The sequence below is a fragment of the Trachemys scripta genome, chromosome 9, assembly GCF_013100865.1.
Source record: "Trachemys scripta elegans isolate TJP31775 chromosome 9, CAS_Tse_1.0, whole genome shotgun sequence".
In the NCBI taxonomy this organism is placed as follows: Eukaryota; Metazoa; Chordata; order Testudines; family Emydidae; genus Trachemys; species Trachemys scripta.
Window position 1 is genome coordinate 79634605 of NC_048306.1, and position 16926 is coordinate 79651530.

Consider the following 16926-nt stretch of genomic DNA (forward strand, 5'->3'; position numbering starts at 1 on the left):
GAACTGACCCCTGTGATGACTGAATTCTGTGTGTGCACTTATCCGCCTATTACAACAGCTGAAACCCAATTCATTACCCTCATGACCTATAAGTGACAGCTGTTCCAGGTGAGGGGAAGAAAGGAATTTCCCTCTGTGTGAGCCACTGGAGCACTGCTCCACATGCTGGAAGTTGCTCTGTGCCAGCTTTACATTCTGCGTTACTCCTTCAGCTGCAGCCAAGCAGGCCGACCCCTTTCTAAATGTTAAGGTCAAGGCATATCAAGATGTCACAAGATATTAAGACCAAATTCAGGATTGTGGCCTATATAATCCCTCCCTTGAGTTTCCACACATAGGGTATTCTTCTAATCATTCCATTGTGTGTCAGGGGGTGGGGAGCTAGCACCCTTCCCAGCTACCCCCAGCAGATCATTTTGGGGGACACAACCTGTAAAACTCAGAGCATCTCCAGTGGTCATAGGCTTTTGCAGGGAAACCCAATATTCTTGTACTGTTTCCTAGGCTTCACCTCTTGCATGGCAACACAGCTCCCTCTACTCACAGAGCTTCCCCACCATCTGCAAACTCTCCTTCCAAGGCCAGGGAATTTTCATTCTACAGAGGAGGACTCCCTAGAAGGAGCACCTGGCAAACATTATTGGGAAACATCTGTAGACTAGAGGTGATACCATGGAGAGTAGCTGTCTCAAGAGTCTCACCACTCCCCACCCAGCCATGCCACCTCCAGGGCCCTGTCCTCTCAGACTTGGAATGGAGGGGCTTCTATGGGATTTGCTATGAGCAGGGAGCATGCTGAAGAGTTATTGATCCCCCATACTTGTGCTCCCAGTTGGTTTCCATCATGTTTTTCTCCAGGCTCCTCCCATTGCAGATGAGATGCTGTAATATTTTTCCATGTATGTGTTCTTTGTTTCAGACGTCCTTGACAGGGACAACAGTAATGACATAGTGGCAGTGCAGAAAGCAAAAACTCTGTACAGATCATGTATAAATGAAAGTAAGTTTTTCCACAAATTACTGTTCATAAGATTTCTATACAAATATGGGCATAATCCATATAATGCACAGTGCATGGGAACTGTACCCAAATGTTACAAGACCCCCAGCTTCTGGGGCCATCTCAGGAAGCAAACTGGAAGTTCTGACCCAACTTCATGTAAACTAGATTAGGTGTCCCTAGACTCTGTTTGCCAGAAGTTGGGAATGGGCAACAGGGGATGGATCACTTGATGATTACCTGTTCTGTTCATTCTCCCTAGGGCACCTGGCATTGGCCACTGTCAGAAAACAGGTTATTGGGCTAGATGGACCTTTGGTCTGACCCAGTATGGCTGTTCTTATGTAGATTGTTATTGAATTAAATATCAACATCAGTACAGTAGCCCATGTTATTAATTTTGATATCAGTTTATATTACTCTTCCCATGCATTTTCAGTATTCTGTGTGCTGCTGCCTTTTGTCGGCAACTTAGAACTGCACTGTAGAAATTCTTGAGGGGTAAGATGGAGATTTTGAGTGCTGGGTAGCAGTCATTTGGGACTTCTGACATCAGGAAGGGCATGGGGAGACAGTTTTGGATTTTGGGGATAAGAATGCTAGCCAGATGTTTTTACTAAAATGATCAGCAGTAAAATAGCTAACAGTGTAGCCCTTTGAATTATCATTGTTAGGTGGCAGAGTGAAATGTTAGCTCTGAAACTTTTCAGAGCTATTGTTTGAAGGTGATTGCAGCAGACTGTACTTCAGTTTACACTGGCTCACGTTTTAAAGTTTTTTTTATTTGGTTGGTTTGTTTTGCATCCATGAGAGAATTTTTTTAAAAAAAATCTCAGATTCTGGAGCACAAATCTGCGGTGCTGCTGGTGGGTGTGTTCTGTGGGAAAGTTTTTCAGCTGCAGAATCCTGGAATATGGAGAACCTTTTATACAAGTCAATATAGTATTTGGATGTTTTAAAATATCTGGGCATATAACTCATACTGTATTAATTTTCTTGTTTCCAAAAGCTACTATTGATAGTAAAGGTGGAAAACCTTTAATCAATATATTGCCACGGGTGTCTGAATGGCCTGTAGCAACAGATAACTGGGACTCTGCATATGGTAGGACAACTTTTGTCTGTTTATTTTTCTGTTAAAATCTCTAAATGGTTGTATTTTTTCTTTATTTTCCGAAAATACTGAGACTAAATGCATCTATCATTTCCTTAGGTGCCAGTTGGACAGCTGAAACAGCTATTGCACAACTGAATTCACAATATGGGAAAAGGGTTCTTATTAATTTTTTTGTTGGCACAGATGATAAGAACTCCACAGCGCATATCATTCATGTAAGTCTGCTAGGATGGCATTGGCTAAATAATCCTGAACCATACACATTTCACTCTATTTTATAAATATTCGCTATAAGAAGTCAGAAGGAAAAAGTACTGATTTGAATTTTGGCAGTTAAGCAATAGCAAATCTTATGAATGTTTGTACCCTTTGTATTTAAAGCTTTTATCAGTCTGGTACAGAGAATCTGTTACTGAGGGTTTTTAATTATACTTAATAGGACTGTGACAAATATCTGTATATGTATGAAAAGAGTATGCACGCAGCGTATTTTCTTGTACTCGCTGGACTATGCTCAGCCAGCCTAACTCAGGATTGCAAGACCCTAAGGCAGAAAACCCACCAAGAAGGGAGTTGCAGCTGTACAAGACAGTCACACCCCTTACTGGTCAGCCAGTAGAGCTCTGAAAGGGATGTGGCCAGGATGACCAGTCTCTTTGTTGATTAAATAGCACATTTTCCAGGCAGCTGCTGTGTAGTCTGCCCTGGCCATAATTTAAAATAGTCTCCCCTAGCAGAATATCTGGGGAAGGGCACTGGTGAATCCATCTGCAACCCAGCTTTCTCATGCAACCCTTAGCAATGGTGAATCTAGTCTGTCTTACACATTATATAGAGTATGCAAGAGCCATGGTGCCCATCTGTAGATTTGTCTGTATATTCCTTGCCACCAGGTGCATTATCTGCTTACCTCTGAAGACAATGCCACAATGGACTGTATTGTTCAAAGGGCAGCAGCAGAGGGAAAGAGCTAAGAGGAGATGATTCATAAATTTTAAGGCCAGAAGGTTCCACTGTGATTATCTAATCTGACATCCTGCAGGACACTGGCCAGAGGACTTCCCTATATTAATCCCTCCTCAAGTCCAATATCTGTGTTTGTATTACAGCATGGCTCTTAGGAATGCATTCAGTCTTGATTTAAAGTTTTCCAGTAATAGGAAGGAAAAAGGAGAGGAGAAAAGAGAGGGTGGGGGGGAAGAGGAAGGTAGGAAAAGAGAGAGAGAGCTCCACCTCAGTCAGCCTGTGGATTTGCAATATTTAGGCAAGAATGAAATCAGAGAGCAATACTTTCATTATTTCCAAAATTTTGGTTTGCTACAGGGTGGGACTATTTTGTCTGTAAGCTTTTTTAATTGTTTTTTGTAGATTGATCAACCTGGGCTTGGTCTGCCTTCTCGTGACTACTATGAATGTACTGGTGCATATAAGGAGGTAAGCCATGGCTAACAAGTAGGGGTGCACATTCTCTCCCCATGTGCACAGGCAATACTGAAAGGAGAACCGTCCATGGCCAAAGAACCTACAATCTAACTCCCATGGAAACCTCAATGGTGGGGAGAACAGAGGTTCATGAGTATGAGTTTTAATAAGAGATTGATTTGATAGCAGGGAGAGTGTGCTTAGCAGAGAGAAGAGGGAGGAAGAAACATGAAAAAAGGCACAAAAATCAGGAACAGAAAAAGGAAACATTGAATATGAATGAGTAGCAAGTGAGAAGACAGGGAGATATAAATGAGAGTAGGGGAGGGGGACAAGAGCCTGTAGGGCTGAGGTGCTGCTATGAATATGATTCAGTAAAGGTAGGGACTTGGTTCAGTTTTCCTGGGTGCACTCTGAGCCAACTGTTCTCTATCCAAAGTCAAATTCCACATATGCACTGAGATAGTGGGAATATTCTGTGCTGGATGAGAAGGATACACATAGTTCATGTTGCCTCATGGTCATCCCTAATGGCTGCACATAGATGTCAAAGAAGAGCAATGATGAGACTGAGCCTTATGGGAGCATGCAAGTTGAAGCTCTTACAGAGCAGCAGCAGTTTCCCAAAATGGAAAGGAATAAATGTAGCATCATTCCATCAACTTCTGCCAGGACAGTTCAAACTGGCAGTGTTAAAAGCATTTAATATGGAAGATTTGGTCTCAGCCCTGGTGTTCCATCATCATGAGGAAGTTGTCTCATCAGTTCAGCCCAGGCCACTTCTGTACATACTAGATGAAGCCAGACTGGAAAGAGTCTAGGGTGTCAGCGGAGGCCAGGCTTTACAGATTTGCTGCCACCTTCTTGAGGTTCTTGTCCCGGGAGCTTATAGACCAGAGTTAGAGTTAGTGGATTCATTGTCTGTTTGACTTTTGAAAACAAGATTAAGAATGGAAATGACATTTGATCATTTTGAAAAAAAATTGTTAAATTTTAGTTGTCACTGGTATGTTTAATGGGACGAAGAGAATAGGAAACCTGCAATCAAAAAGGAGCCTCCAGTCAGAACTATTGTATTGCATGGTTTAGCAGAAAAGATCTAAAAGTATTTTAAGCTTGAAGGTAAGCAAAGAGCTTAGCTCCTACATCACATCATGCCATTAGAATTACTAAAACTGTTTGTAGTTCTAGATGATCTTCTTTAATTCATGTTTACTTACCATGCATGCATATTTTCATTAACTCCTTGATACTAGAATTGTATATTCTCCCATTGCCAACAATGGGCGCACCTTAACCCTCAAGGGGTTAAATATATATATTTACTGAAGTCATCTAAGTGCTAAAACTGTGGCTTTAATTAGCCAGTTTTCCCATCATATAATTAAAGGCAGAAGTGATGGGAAATGCATGATTGTGTTTTGTTGATTTTTGCTAACATATGATACTTAATGTTAACTAAACATAACTAGTATAAATTGTAAGAGTTTACTTACTAATAAAAATAACCACTAATTATTCATATTACCATAGCTCCTAGGAGCCCCTATCACAGACGAGTACCCCACTGTGCTAGGTGCTGTACAAACACAGAACAAAAAGATGGCCCCTGCCCCAAAGAGCTTACAGCCTACCAGAAAGTAGGTCACGAGGAAATTATATAAAAATTGTATGAACTGTGATTCTTGCTGGTATTTTCATTTGGTCTGACTATGGACCTGATTTTGATCTTACAATAGTTTTTACAAAGTATAGCACTAATGACTTCAGTGGAGCAGATTGTGATTTACACAAGCATAAGTGAGAGGAGAATCAGGCCACTGAGTTCTCAGATATACAAATCTGTACAGTGCTGGCATCCCATTCAAATTTTAATCCAAATTCCATCCACTTTAAGGATGTATCTGGGCTGTAACAATAGCTATTTGTTGGGACTTCTAAAGGCAAGATACTTGGTTTTAGTATTTGTTTTGCTACAGAATTTAGTGAACAAATTAGATGGTGTTACATTGTGACCTGACAGATTAGTTACCATCAAAACCTCAAACATTCCACCACTAAATAATGAAGAAAGTATGGACAAATGTTTAGGGGGGGACACACCCAAAAAACAAACAAACACACACACACACACACACACACACCCTCTTAGCAATGTCAAGAGTAAGCACAAGGCAGGCAGATTCTAAATATTCCCACCACCCCGAAGACTTCAAGGGAATGAGAAAAGTCTCTTCCCAACAGAGTAGCCACCTGCACTCTGCCAGCAGCCTTTTCTTGGCTCTGGTTCCCGCTGTGTCATTCTGCTTTTATCCTTGAGCTGTATGTGGCAAACAGACAGCTGGTCCATCTCCTGTTCTTTAACCTAAGCATTTTCAGCTTTATCAGGAGTGTTTCTCACCCCAAAACTACATGTGGAATCTGTATGAGAGTTTTTTTAAACTAGTGGTACCTCAGAAACCATTTCACCCCACTGCTGACAGTTATTTTTGACCCTGAATGCCCTTTAAGATTGCAGTATATCCAGCACCTATTTACAACTGTAGCTAGAGATCAGCTGAATTGTCCTCTTGGCTGTTCCGATTGTTCCCAGGTGCCATGCAATGGTCTCCAGGTTAGGCCTGATCCACAGTCCATTAAAGGCAATTCAAGGACTGCCATTAACTTCAGTGAGCTTTGGATTAGACCCATAGAAAGCTTAAGATTTGTGTACATAGCTGCATACTCTTAAAAGTTTCTGGGCTTGACGAGCACGCCCCATGGTACAATTTGTCATTTTAGCTGCCAGGAACTTTGTGCCATTTCCTCCCTGTTAAAGTGATCTTTTCTAACTCATGACAAGTACCACTGAGGGCCCAGTCCTGTGAGGTGCAGTGACCCACCAACTCCCAATGAAGTCAACATCATTTTCAGGAGGTGCCCAGTGCTTCACAGTTTGAAGCCCCAAGTGCGTACAGACTGTAACCAGAACTGCCTTTTAAACACACATACGAGAGGCTAACTGCAGATGAATGCCATTGGTGATAGTCGCTAAAATGTCCATCTGAATGTCTCATTTCATGTCACATTCGGTCAGCTTGTGAGCAGACGTCAAAACATCCCAATATAGTTCCTTAAATGCACATATACTTTAAAAATTATATTGTTTTTCTATTTAGTTTAATTTATTTATATTTGCATTAAGGGAGCATGTTGAAAGCAGGATTCCTATCAGGGAGAAGGTAAAGCAAAATGAATGGGAATTATAAAGAGGCATTGTAATGAAATTCCTGCCCTACTTTCCTTTATGGAAAAGTCTGATAGAATTGAACAGATGACACCAAGAGGGTTCTATAGAAGTTTAATCTTATAAAATTATATCCGTACTATATGTGAACCACCCTATAGATATCCATAGCTGGGATTGAATAGGATGATCTGAAAGCCTATAGAAAGGTTACAGAGGGTCCTGTGGCACCTTTGAGACTAACAGAAGGTGCCACAGGACCCTCTGTTGCTTTTTACAGATTCAGACTAACACGGCTACCCCTCTGATATAGAAAGGTTATTGTTGTCTGTTAAATCCTACAGGAGCTGCAGAAATGTCCCTGATACAGACTATTTAGCCAACACAATTTATTTAAAAAAAACAGTATACAGCCTTTGATGGCCTAAGGAGTGCACGGCCATTAGTGAGACCTCAGGATGTTCTGATAGAAAGTACGTATCACTGCAGACTAAGGAAACTGCCCAGCACAGAGGTTCCTATAGACTCACAAGAAAGATATAGTAGTTACTTGACTAAAAAAGAATAATTGTTTCTGGGAGTGATGTTTCCCAAATGCTAATTCAGCACTATCCCATCAGCATTTCCCTCATTTAATGTTTCTGCTTCTGCTGCCTGGAGGCACTATTTTCAGAAATTATAATTTAAGTAAGATGATTAGGAAATTTAGGGTAATTCCCAGACAAACACGAGGGGTGGGATTTAAGTATAGACTAGTAAACATCTTAATTTTAAATTATGAGTGCATGGCAGAACAGATTGCAATGTTTAGCCTTGATTAGTGCTGCAACCATATAGCTCTTTGCCATGACAAAATTTTTAAATTTAAATTTCCATGTTATAACGCAGCATTTCAGAATGTAGTACTATATTTTGTTCTTTAGAAATGTAGCTAAGAAGTGCCAGGAACAATAATTCACAAAAGTCAAAGTTAGTCTAAGATATGCATGATACTCAGTACTTTGAAGAGGTTTGTCTTGAAATTATTTGTTTGTTTTTTGCAGGCGTGTTCAGCCTATGTGTCTTTCATGATTTCTGTGGCTAAGCTAATTCTCCAAGAAAAAAATCTCACCATCAATGAAAGCCAGATTTCTAAAGAAATGGAAAGAGTTATGGATCTGGAGATAGAGATTGCCAATGTAAGGAAACTTTTCTTTGTGGGTTTTACATAACTGACTTTATTTTAGGTTAAAAGAGATAAGCAGTAGGAACATTTAGGAAAGAACATTATAAACAGTTATGAAGTTACTTTTATGTGAACACTAAGAGGATATGGAGCCATATTCTGCCCGGAGATAAATCAATAGGCATGGTCTCCATGTAACTGGACCCTGTATTCAAGACACAATGCAGCCCATGTTACATTTATATAATGGCCTTCATCTTCAAAGGATCCCAAAAGATTTTACAATCTTAAACTGATATACCAACTGTATAGAGTAGAGCAGAAGTCTCAGACTTTTCCAAAGTGAGACCCTGAAAGATTGTCTCATGGGTCACCTTCCCTCGCATTCACAATCCTGCTGACCACTTCCCCTACTATTTAGGATTCCATAACACCCTAGTGGTGACTACAGCAATTGCTTGTCTGGAAAGTAATATTAGCAAAATGTTGTGTATTTTTAGCTGTCTTTTAATTTGATAAAGCAGCTGGAAATTAGGAGGAGAATGCCACATGTAATGCACCAGCCTACTGCAGACCACTTGAAACAGTTCGTGTACACAGAGGTTCTCCATTTAAACACAGCAACTCTATACAACACTTTAGCTTCCAAATCCTAAGACTAGCTTATATGGCAGTATGATGTCCATAAGACACAGTGGACTGTAAATGGGATGTGCACCAGGCCAAGCAATCCTGAAGAAGGTCAGGCCTGGTACACAAGATGGGAGATTAAAGGGCACATGGACCTGAAGGTGCCTATTACAAGAGGAAGGGAAAATATTGTCATTAGCTGTCTCCTCCCAAGCAGTAGTATTCAGACCTTCTGCACATTGTTTACTTTCGGCCCTCCATAGATCTAGTGGGGAGTGGGAAAATGACAGGAGAGACTTGGTTCACATACCGTCTGCTTAAGAAAGGGCACTTTATGAGGGACATTTTAGGGGTCTCCTTCCTTCCTATCCTTCTCTTTGATTTTTGGAGGGCTAGTTAGAGCAGTGGGCACCGACTTTAGTCCCTGGAATACAACATAGAATAATATTTGGCCCACACAACCTTTTCAGTCTCCCACTAGTCAGCTGTCCCAAACTCTTAGCCAAGAGTTTTCTTCAACAATAGTATCCCTAACACAGGCAGCCAGAATTTAAGTGTCAGGGGACAAACCAAATGGAAAATTCTAGTACTCACGTGCAAAAAATATGGCCTCAAAACATTCAGAACTTGGGAAGATTCTGGACTGATTTTCTTTACCCTTGAGTTGTTTTTACTTCCTCAGTGAGGAGGACTATAAAACAATCCAAGTTTGCATTTTCTAGCTTCAGCCATTTGAGTCACACCAACAGACTAATGGCATGTGTGTCAAGGAGGAAGTGTAATTTCCCCATTTCCATATATCAAAAACAGATTTTGATTTTCCTCAGACTCTTGAGAAAGTCACCTTTGACTGAGACCAAATATGGAAAAAAAACTTTAAACCAAAAGGAGTTTATTGGATAAAGGTTTGAAGGATTGAAAAGGCAAGTTAGAAAAGAAATCACATCTGACACTACTCTATGGCACTCGCTATTGGCAAATGCCATGCTTAGTGATGGGCAAGCTGCTGTTGCCTAATTTTGAACCCATTTGACCTAAATTTGAAAGTTCAGCTCCAGTTTGAGTTGTAATGGATGTGGAATCTGCATTCTGCTTAGAGAAGCCTGTAGGAAAAGGAGTGGAGAGAAAAATATATGATGAAGCCGAGTGAGGAATAATGGAGCAGGGAAGAGGGAATGAAAAAATAAATATAAAGGAAGTCTTAAAAAGGACTGGAGCTGGGGAGAGAATTTCTAAATTAAAAATGAATGGAGTGGCCAAAGTTTGCTACCCCTACACCAACAGAATTGGCTGTGCCAATAGAGGCAGGGGATTCTGCCTTGGATAGACCACCTTCCTTTGAGAAATCACTTGGATCCTTATTATTTTGCGTTCTCAACTCACCATCTTGGGAGCCAAGGTAAGAAGGGACACAAGGACGATATGCTGCCAGATGATACTTCCTCCCCCTCTCTAGTCAAACAAGCTGCAATGGGAGGAGACAGAGGGGAAGCAGCGGTATGGCACCCCCAGGGCAAAAGGCCCAAGGAACAGTATTTCCCTGCTCAGTGCTGCATCATGCAAGTGCTTGCTTCTCTCCTACCCTTCTGGCAGATCCGGCTCAGGGGGGATGCTGTACATTGGAAAGGACAGATGGAAACCCCGGAATGAAGGGTGGATCTTTGAGGACAAGAGAACATGTGCCAGATGGCTATTTAAGCAACTTAACTGGGGATATCCATGGTGCATGAGAAAAGAGTAGGAGTATATCCTATGGGTTGAAAGTATCGTAGCAAAGCAAGAGAGCTTTTTGGAAAGTCAGTGATATTGGCTCTCTAATCCAAAAAGCAGAGACCTATAGTATTAACAGAGATTTTGTCAGTGTAATTGTGTCCTCTCTTTTGACTCAAGCCTACAACATGTACCTGCAAGGCATTGAGCAATATTATGAACTGCCCATATACAGTAGACATGTATCAAGCCTTAAGACCTTCAATTCTTTCATCATTTTCACTTCCTTTTCCTGGTATTGCTATAAATTGCTTCAACTTATATAGTCTTCTTTTGCAATTAACATGTGTAGGCTACAACTAAACCTGAAGACAGAAGCGATCCAGTTCTGCTGTACGATAAAATGACATTAACAGAACTCCAAAATAACTTCTCTTTGGAGATCAATCATAAGGTGAGTGATTAATATCCCAATATTTTCAAGTCCTATTAGTGCCTGATAAAAGAAACTATGTAATATTAGAATTCTTTTTGAAATAAAGCTTTTATATCTAGAACGGAGATATTTTAAAGTTGAACTATGTACATGAAGTGCTTGAAGATGATAGGGTATTACTGGCTGATTTGATGCCACTAAATTAAAAACAAGGAGGTGCTCTTTTAAAGCCAATACTCAGGATTGCTGGAAGAGCATTAACTAGAGATGGTCAAAATTTTTCAACACAAATTTTTTTGTAGGGGGAAGAAGGGGGGAGGAAACAACCAAAAAATGCAGACTTGGTAAACCAAAATGCTTTGTGCATATGTCGAATTCACCAAATGGTTTCAATTGAAAAAACCAATACAGAAGGTTTTGTTTCACCATTTTCTAAATGAAACCTTTCATTTTTATGATTCAAAATTACATTTTTAAAATAAAATTGAAGGACATTTCAAAACAAAAAGTGTAAAAAAAAAATCCAGAAATCAAGATGAATTGTTCCATTACAGCTTAAACAAAATGTTTTGTTTGGCCCAAAGCAAGTTGTTTTTTTTTTATTTTTCAGAACAGCCAGCAGCATGAAAAATAAAGTTATCCACATGTCTCTACATTTGACAGCTAAACACATTATTTTGAGCCAGATTATGGCTGCCCTTGCCCCTGCCATCCCCCACCCACCCCATGGAAAGGTTAGAGAAGATGAGAGAAAATTCTCATTACAAATGAATTCTGTGGGTTTGATTTACTCTTGGCGGGGCAGGAGGGTGAAACTTGCAACTTCTGGAAATACAGTCTTAGCTAATGGTCACTGGAAGAGAACTTGGAACAATAGGCAGGAGTGTATTATTAATTATTAATTATTATTATTATTAAATGTTTCAGCCCAAGTAATGTATTTTGAAATACACCTCCTACCACTGCCTGTTACATAGTATCCTTCTTAATGTCAAAGACTGACCTTAAATTTCCCAACCTAAATAATAATTTAATTTCGCTCATCTTATCGCACTTCTGATTTCATACAAGTCACATACACCCACAGATCTCAGTTAAACAGTTACTATACATAAACCATGGTATCAGGAATTTATTTAGTTTGCTCATAAAATATTACTACACTGTTAATTTCCCCATGAATTAAAAATAAACAGCCACCTCTCTCCTGAAAGTCTGTCCAAGAATGCCTCAAAAGGTACAAATCAAGACCAAACCACTTTTCAAAATAAGAGGCAGACTGTTTTGAGTGACAAACTTCCTCAGGTGTCAAAGGACAAAGGTGCTTGTCCTAGATACAGTAACTTTCCTCAACTATTTAAAGAGCAGATTTAACTGAACAGGGGGAAAATACTGAGTAGCTCAATTATTGTCTCCAATGACAACCATAGAATCATAGAATATCAGGGTTGGAAGGGACCTCAGGAGGTCATCTAGTCCAACCCCCTGCTCAAAGTAGGACCAATTCCCAACTAAATCATCCCAGCCAGGGCTTTGTCAAGCATGACCTTAAAAACCTCTAAAGAAGGAGATTCCACCATCTCCCTAGGTAACCCATTCCAGTGCTTCACCACCCTCCTAGTGAAAAAGTTGGATTTTCCTAATATCCAACCTAAACCTCCCCCACTGCAACTTGAGACCATTACGCCTTATTCTGTCATCTGGTACCACTGAGAACAGTCTCGATCCATCCTCTTTGGAACCCCCTTTCAGGTAGTTGAAAGCAGCTATCAAATCCCCCCTCACTCTTCTCTTCTGCAGACTAAACAATCCCAGTTCCCTCAGCCTCTCCTCATAAGTCATGTGCTCCAGCTCCCTAACCATCTTCTTCTCTAATTTCCACCCCCTCAGTCTTCACATTGGCCCACAGAGGCTCTGCAGCCCTCTTTTCATCTTGAATACCAGTACAACGGAACAGGGAGTTACGGGCCAATATGGAGATTTTAACAGATCATGTGAACTTCTACACAAAGCAGTGTATATTCACAGTTTTCCTAATAGAAACTGTCATATCATCTATTCACACTGGAAGCTCACTTGGTAAAGTGATGAATGGAGAAGGGTTTTGTTTTTTTCATCCTGCAATGGGTTTTTTTGTTTTTTCATCCTGCAACTTCCATTGAGGTTTCTGGTAGTTGAAGGAGTTAAGCATCTTCCATGTAGTCTTCAGAGTCACACAGGATAAGGCCAATAGGAGTGTAATGCATGTGAAAAGTATCACATTTTCCAGTGCTGTCAATATAATTGTCTGCGGAAAAGGCCATTACTCTGCCAATATGATTCAGTACGGACCTAGAGGGAGCATGTATAGGTTGTGAAGTATATTCTCCATTTTTACTCAGACCTTGTTCTTTGTTGAAACTATGAACAAAGATGCCATGTTGTTGATGGGGTTTGTAGTACAAATACTGTCCCACTACATAATAGAGTGAGACCAGTAACTCATTCCTCATAATACACAAAATGATCTCCAGCTGTCAACAATTTTTAATAACTACTGCCTGTATGCAGGACAAATTCAGTGTTCAGTGAACTATTCTATAACCTCTTACCAATCCTTTCATCTAGGGTTACCAGACAGCAACTGTGAAAAAACAGGACAAGGGGTGGTGGGTAATAGGTGCCTATATAAGAAAAAGTCCCAAAAACCAGGACTGTCCCTTTAAAAACAGGACATCTGGTCACCCTACTTTCATCCATCTAGTTCCTTGAGCAAAGAGCTATTGAACAGAAAACATAATGGCAAGCAATGATATTTCTTATTCAAGGGTTGTTCACAATTACAGAGCATACAGGATTGGGGGCCTATCTTACAGCACCTTCCTCCTACCAGGCCGGGTTTTGCTCTGGCTGAGCCAGCTCATTCCCTAGGGTAATTCTGTCTGATGATCTCTCATAGAATCCAGGGAAGCAGTTTTCCACAGTTAGTTGTTTTTTTATTTCAAGCCTTCTTAACACAAGAAAACAAAACCTCACAGACTCTTCCCTCAATGTCTGTGCAGGCTGAGTAGTTCCTTCCCCAAGTCTGCTCTTCACACCAGTAAGTTCATCATCCCAGAATTTCATGCCTCTTACCTCACAGCCTTAGTAACACAATTGGTCCAGCAGTAGTCTACTGCAAACAGCTACTAGCCCATCAGTTTTCTGGAAGGTACTACCAACTCCTCCCTCCATTTCCTGCTACCTTTTTTTATGAGGATGAACCAATTCAGTGCCAGATCTTTTTCCCCAGGTGCAACTGGTGAGGCTAATCAGCCAGCCATCTGCAGGCTTCTGACCCCTGAGGAATGATATCCCTTATACCTTCACAGTTTCAAATTTAACATGTTCACATTTTAAAATAACACACTATGCAGATTGCATAGGCATTACTCAATAAGAATTTGCTTAATAGAAAATTGCTTTGATAGCTGTTGGCTCAAGCTCTGAAGACCGTGTAATAATGAACAGCAGCACAAAGGAATTTGGGGTTGGAGACCAGAAGAGGAGGAAAAAAGGCACTTTAATGTTAGAGTGTAACTCACGCACATAAGCCATAGACATGGTCTGTTTCAGACTGTGTACCTTGTTCACGTGTGAACGACATGGAATTCTGAGAGGATACATTTTGCACAAGCCAGAATGTGGGATGCCTATGTTCTAGAGTGCTCATCCATAGATGTGTCCAAACAGTTTGCTTTTATGTAGGTGTGTACCTGCCATTCACAATGGCTTTTTTTTATTGTAGCCTGCATTGATCTCATTGTACACTCTCAGTGTAAATACAAAGGCATTGTTTAATTTACTGATATTATAATGTGGTCTCCAAAGACAAGCACTGACCTTGGTCTGAGATTTAACTGCCTCTTTACACTGCAAACAGTATTGCTTTCAAACAGATCCTGTTCAAGTATCTCATCTTAGTGAAAATATGACAGGCTGGGGAGCAAGAGTAAAAGGATTTAGGGTATGTTCCAAAGCCCATTGGAATACATCTTATTGATTTCACTGTGCTGTGTATCAGGCCCTTAGTGCATATGAAAGTCTCAGGACCAGATTATCATATATACCAAGGCCCTATTACACTCCCAGAGCAGTAAAGAGGGGCCTTAGAGTAAATGAAAATAAGGTTCTCAGTGAATTATTAATTTAAAAACTTTTGACTAGAAATTAGAAAAGAAAAGAAAAAAGAAAAGAGCCCCGGAAACTGCCTAAAGTATCATTTCCATTTTTCCAGATTTATTTTACAGTACCATCACCATTTAAATCACTGTACTTTAAAAAAAAAACAAATTCCATATCCTGCACGCTAATTGTCAGCCTGGGATAATATCATTTCAGATCCTCCAAAATCAAGTTTTACCAGGATAGCTCCAGTTACAGTAGTGTCAATATTAGGAAAACTAAAGTTTAGCTGAAACATTTGTTTCACTCAAACATAATTGAATCCCAAAAAGAAATGGGTAACAATCACATTATTTTATTTCTTATTTAATACTTATCCTTAAAATGCGTGTTTTTTCCAGCAATTCAACTGGTCAAAATTCATAAATAATATAATGTCAACTGTGGAAATTAATGTTGAGAATGCAGAAGATGTGGTTGTTTATGCTCCAGAATATCTAACCAAACTAAAGCCTATTCTTAATAAATATACTTCCAGGTAGGTATGTCAGGTATGTTTTTAAAATTTGCATTTTATTGCCAATAAGTTCCAAAAGCCTAGAAACATCACCAGCTTATTATTGTTGTTTTATTACACAGAGACATTCAAAATTACATGATTTGGCGATACGTAATGGATCTTGTAAACAGTCTAAGCCGTAACTACAAGGACACAAGGAATGCTTTTCGTAAGGTGCAGAAATTCCTCTCTCTTTTAAAATTTTAAATATGACTTTTTAACACCCACCAAAGATAAATGTTTTCCGAGAACCAGCTACACCATATACATTATACATTTTGAAACACATTTTGAACTTTGCAACACACAAAGCTGTAGATGTTTGCTGATGCTCCTTCTGGAGTGTGTTTATAATTTGTATGATGTATTCTTGATACTTGGAAAGCGGGTTGGAAACATATTGTTCTAAGATCTGTCTCTGTGTTATTCTGAATTTGAGTCAATCAAGTGAATGCATGATCAGTTTTATGGCAGTACAGTAATATTTTAATGCAAATAACTATGGTTCCTCAACTCCTTTTGACTTGCTGCAAGCTTTTCAGCACCTTACAGTATCATGACCCATAGCCAAACATTATGGGCCCAATATTGCTGTCATTAATGGCACAATCCTGTAAAATGCCAAGTACTGACCGTGTCTACACTTAAAATGCTGTAGCACATCAGTGTAAACACTCATTACAGTGATGGGATCATCCCATCACTGTAGTTAATCTACCTCACTAACATAACCACGTTAAGATCCTTTCCCCTGATTCACCCCTAGCATGTTTCTCTGAAGGTTAGACCATTTGGTCAGTTATTGATTTAAAATTTCACATGTTCTGGAGCTAGAGCACAGAATGCTTGAAATTCTCAGGTGAAGATGCCAGGGCCCTAGCAAAAAGGCCATCAAACCTGTTGCCACCACTTTTTAGAATCTCAGCAGAAGAAGCCTGGCAGATTGCTAGACTGCATATTCAAATAAGCCTCCATCTGTTACAAAGGCAGGACTATGACCCTAGCTCACTGGAGTTCCATTCTGTTCCCTGAGGCCAAACTGTCAGGTTGCACCATCACAGTTGCTGCCCCGCCAGCAGATCTGTTATTGAGAGACTTGGAAAGGCAGTGAAAATGGCATGCACATTAGTATGGTGATGCACAGCACTTGGAATTGAAGTGACTGTACAACTGTGGATATAGTTATTTCCTTTAAAGAAAGGCACTGGCACCTTCCTTTTTCTATTATTATTATTTAAAAACAGAAATTAAATGTTAAAAGTTATATTAATGCAACACTGTAATTGAGAGTTTATGCACAATACAGTAATGAAAGTTAGTGGTATGGTTTCTAATGGAACCATAATGGCCACATTACATACATGAATCTATATTAATGCATTGTAGTTTAGCACCATTGATAATCACATGCAGAGCGGATGAGTTTCCATTGTTGTAGGAAGCATAATTTTGGATTTCCAGGGCCAGATTCACCAGTTCATGTAATCTCTGCTGGCTATTCTAGCCCATGTGGCGTGT

At 39.9% G+C, this 16926-nt stretch overlaps 1 protein-coding gene and 1 long non-coding RNA gene across 3 annotated transcripts in view; one reads left to right on the plus strand and one right to left on the minus strand.

Annotated features, from left to right (window-relative positions):
- LOC117882607 overlaps positions 1 to 16926 on the minus strand; it is a 78613-nt gene that overhangs the window by 25652 nt on the left and 36035 nt on the right. The window contains exon 3 of one of the 2 annotated variants that reach the window (XR_004647054.1): positions 14538 to 14663. The exons of the other annotated variant lie outside the window; for it this stretch is intronic. This is a non-coding gene — a long non-coding RNA (uncharacterized LOC117882607). Of the gene's footprint in view, positions 1 to 14537; positions 14664 to 16926 lie in introns of those variants that run through there. 2 annotated transcript variants of the gene reach the window in all.
- The window catches only part of MME (membrane metalloendopeptidase), a 64532-nt gene that overhangs the window by 11265 nt on the left and 36341 nt on the right, over positions 1 to 16926 (plus strand). The window contains exons 5-12 of the mRNA XM_034781108.1: positions 920 to 1000; positions 2010 to 2105; positions 2214 to 2332; positions 3486 to 3551; positions 7809 to 7943; positions 10623 to 10724; positions 15251 to 15387; positions 15489 to 15582. Of these exons, the coding sequence (XP_034636999.1) occupies positions 920 to 1000; positions 2010 to 2105; positions 2214 to 2332; positions 3486 to 3551; positions 7809 to 7943; positions 10623 to 10724; positions 15251 to 15387; positions 15489 to 15582 (830 nt within the window). The remainder of the gene's footprint in view (positions 1 to 919; positions 1001 to 2009; positions 2106 to 2213; positions 2333 to 3485; positions 3552 to 7808; positions 7944 to 10622; positions 10725 to 15250; positions 15388 to 15488; positions 15583 to 16926) is intronic.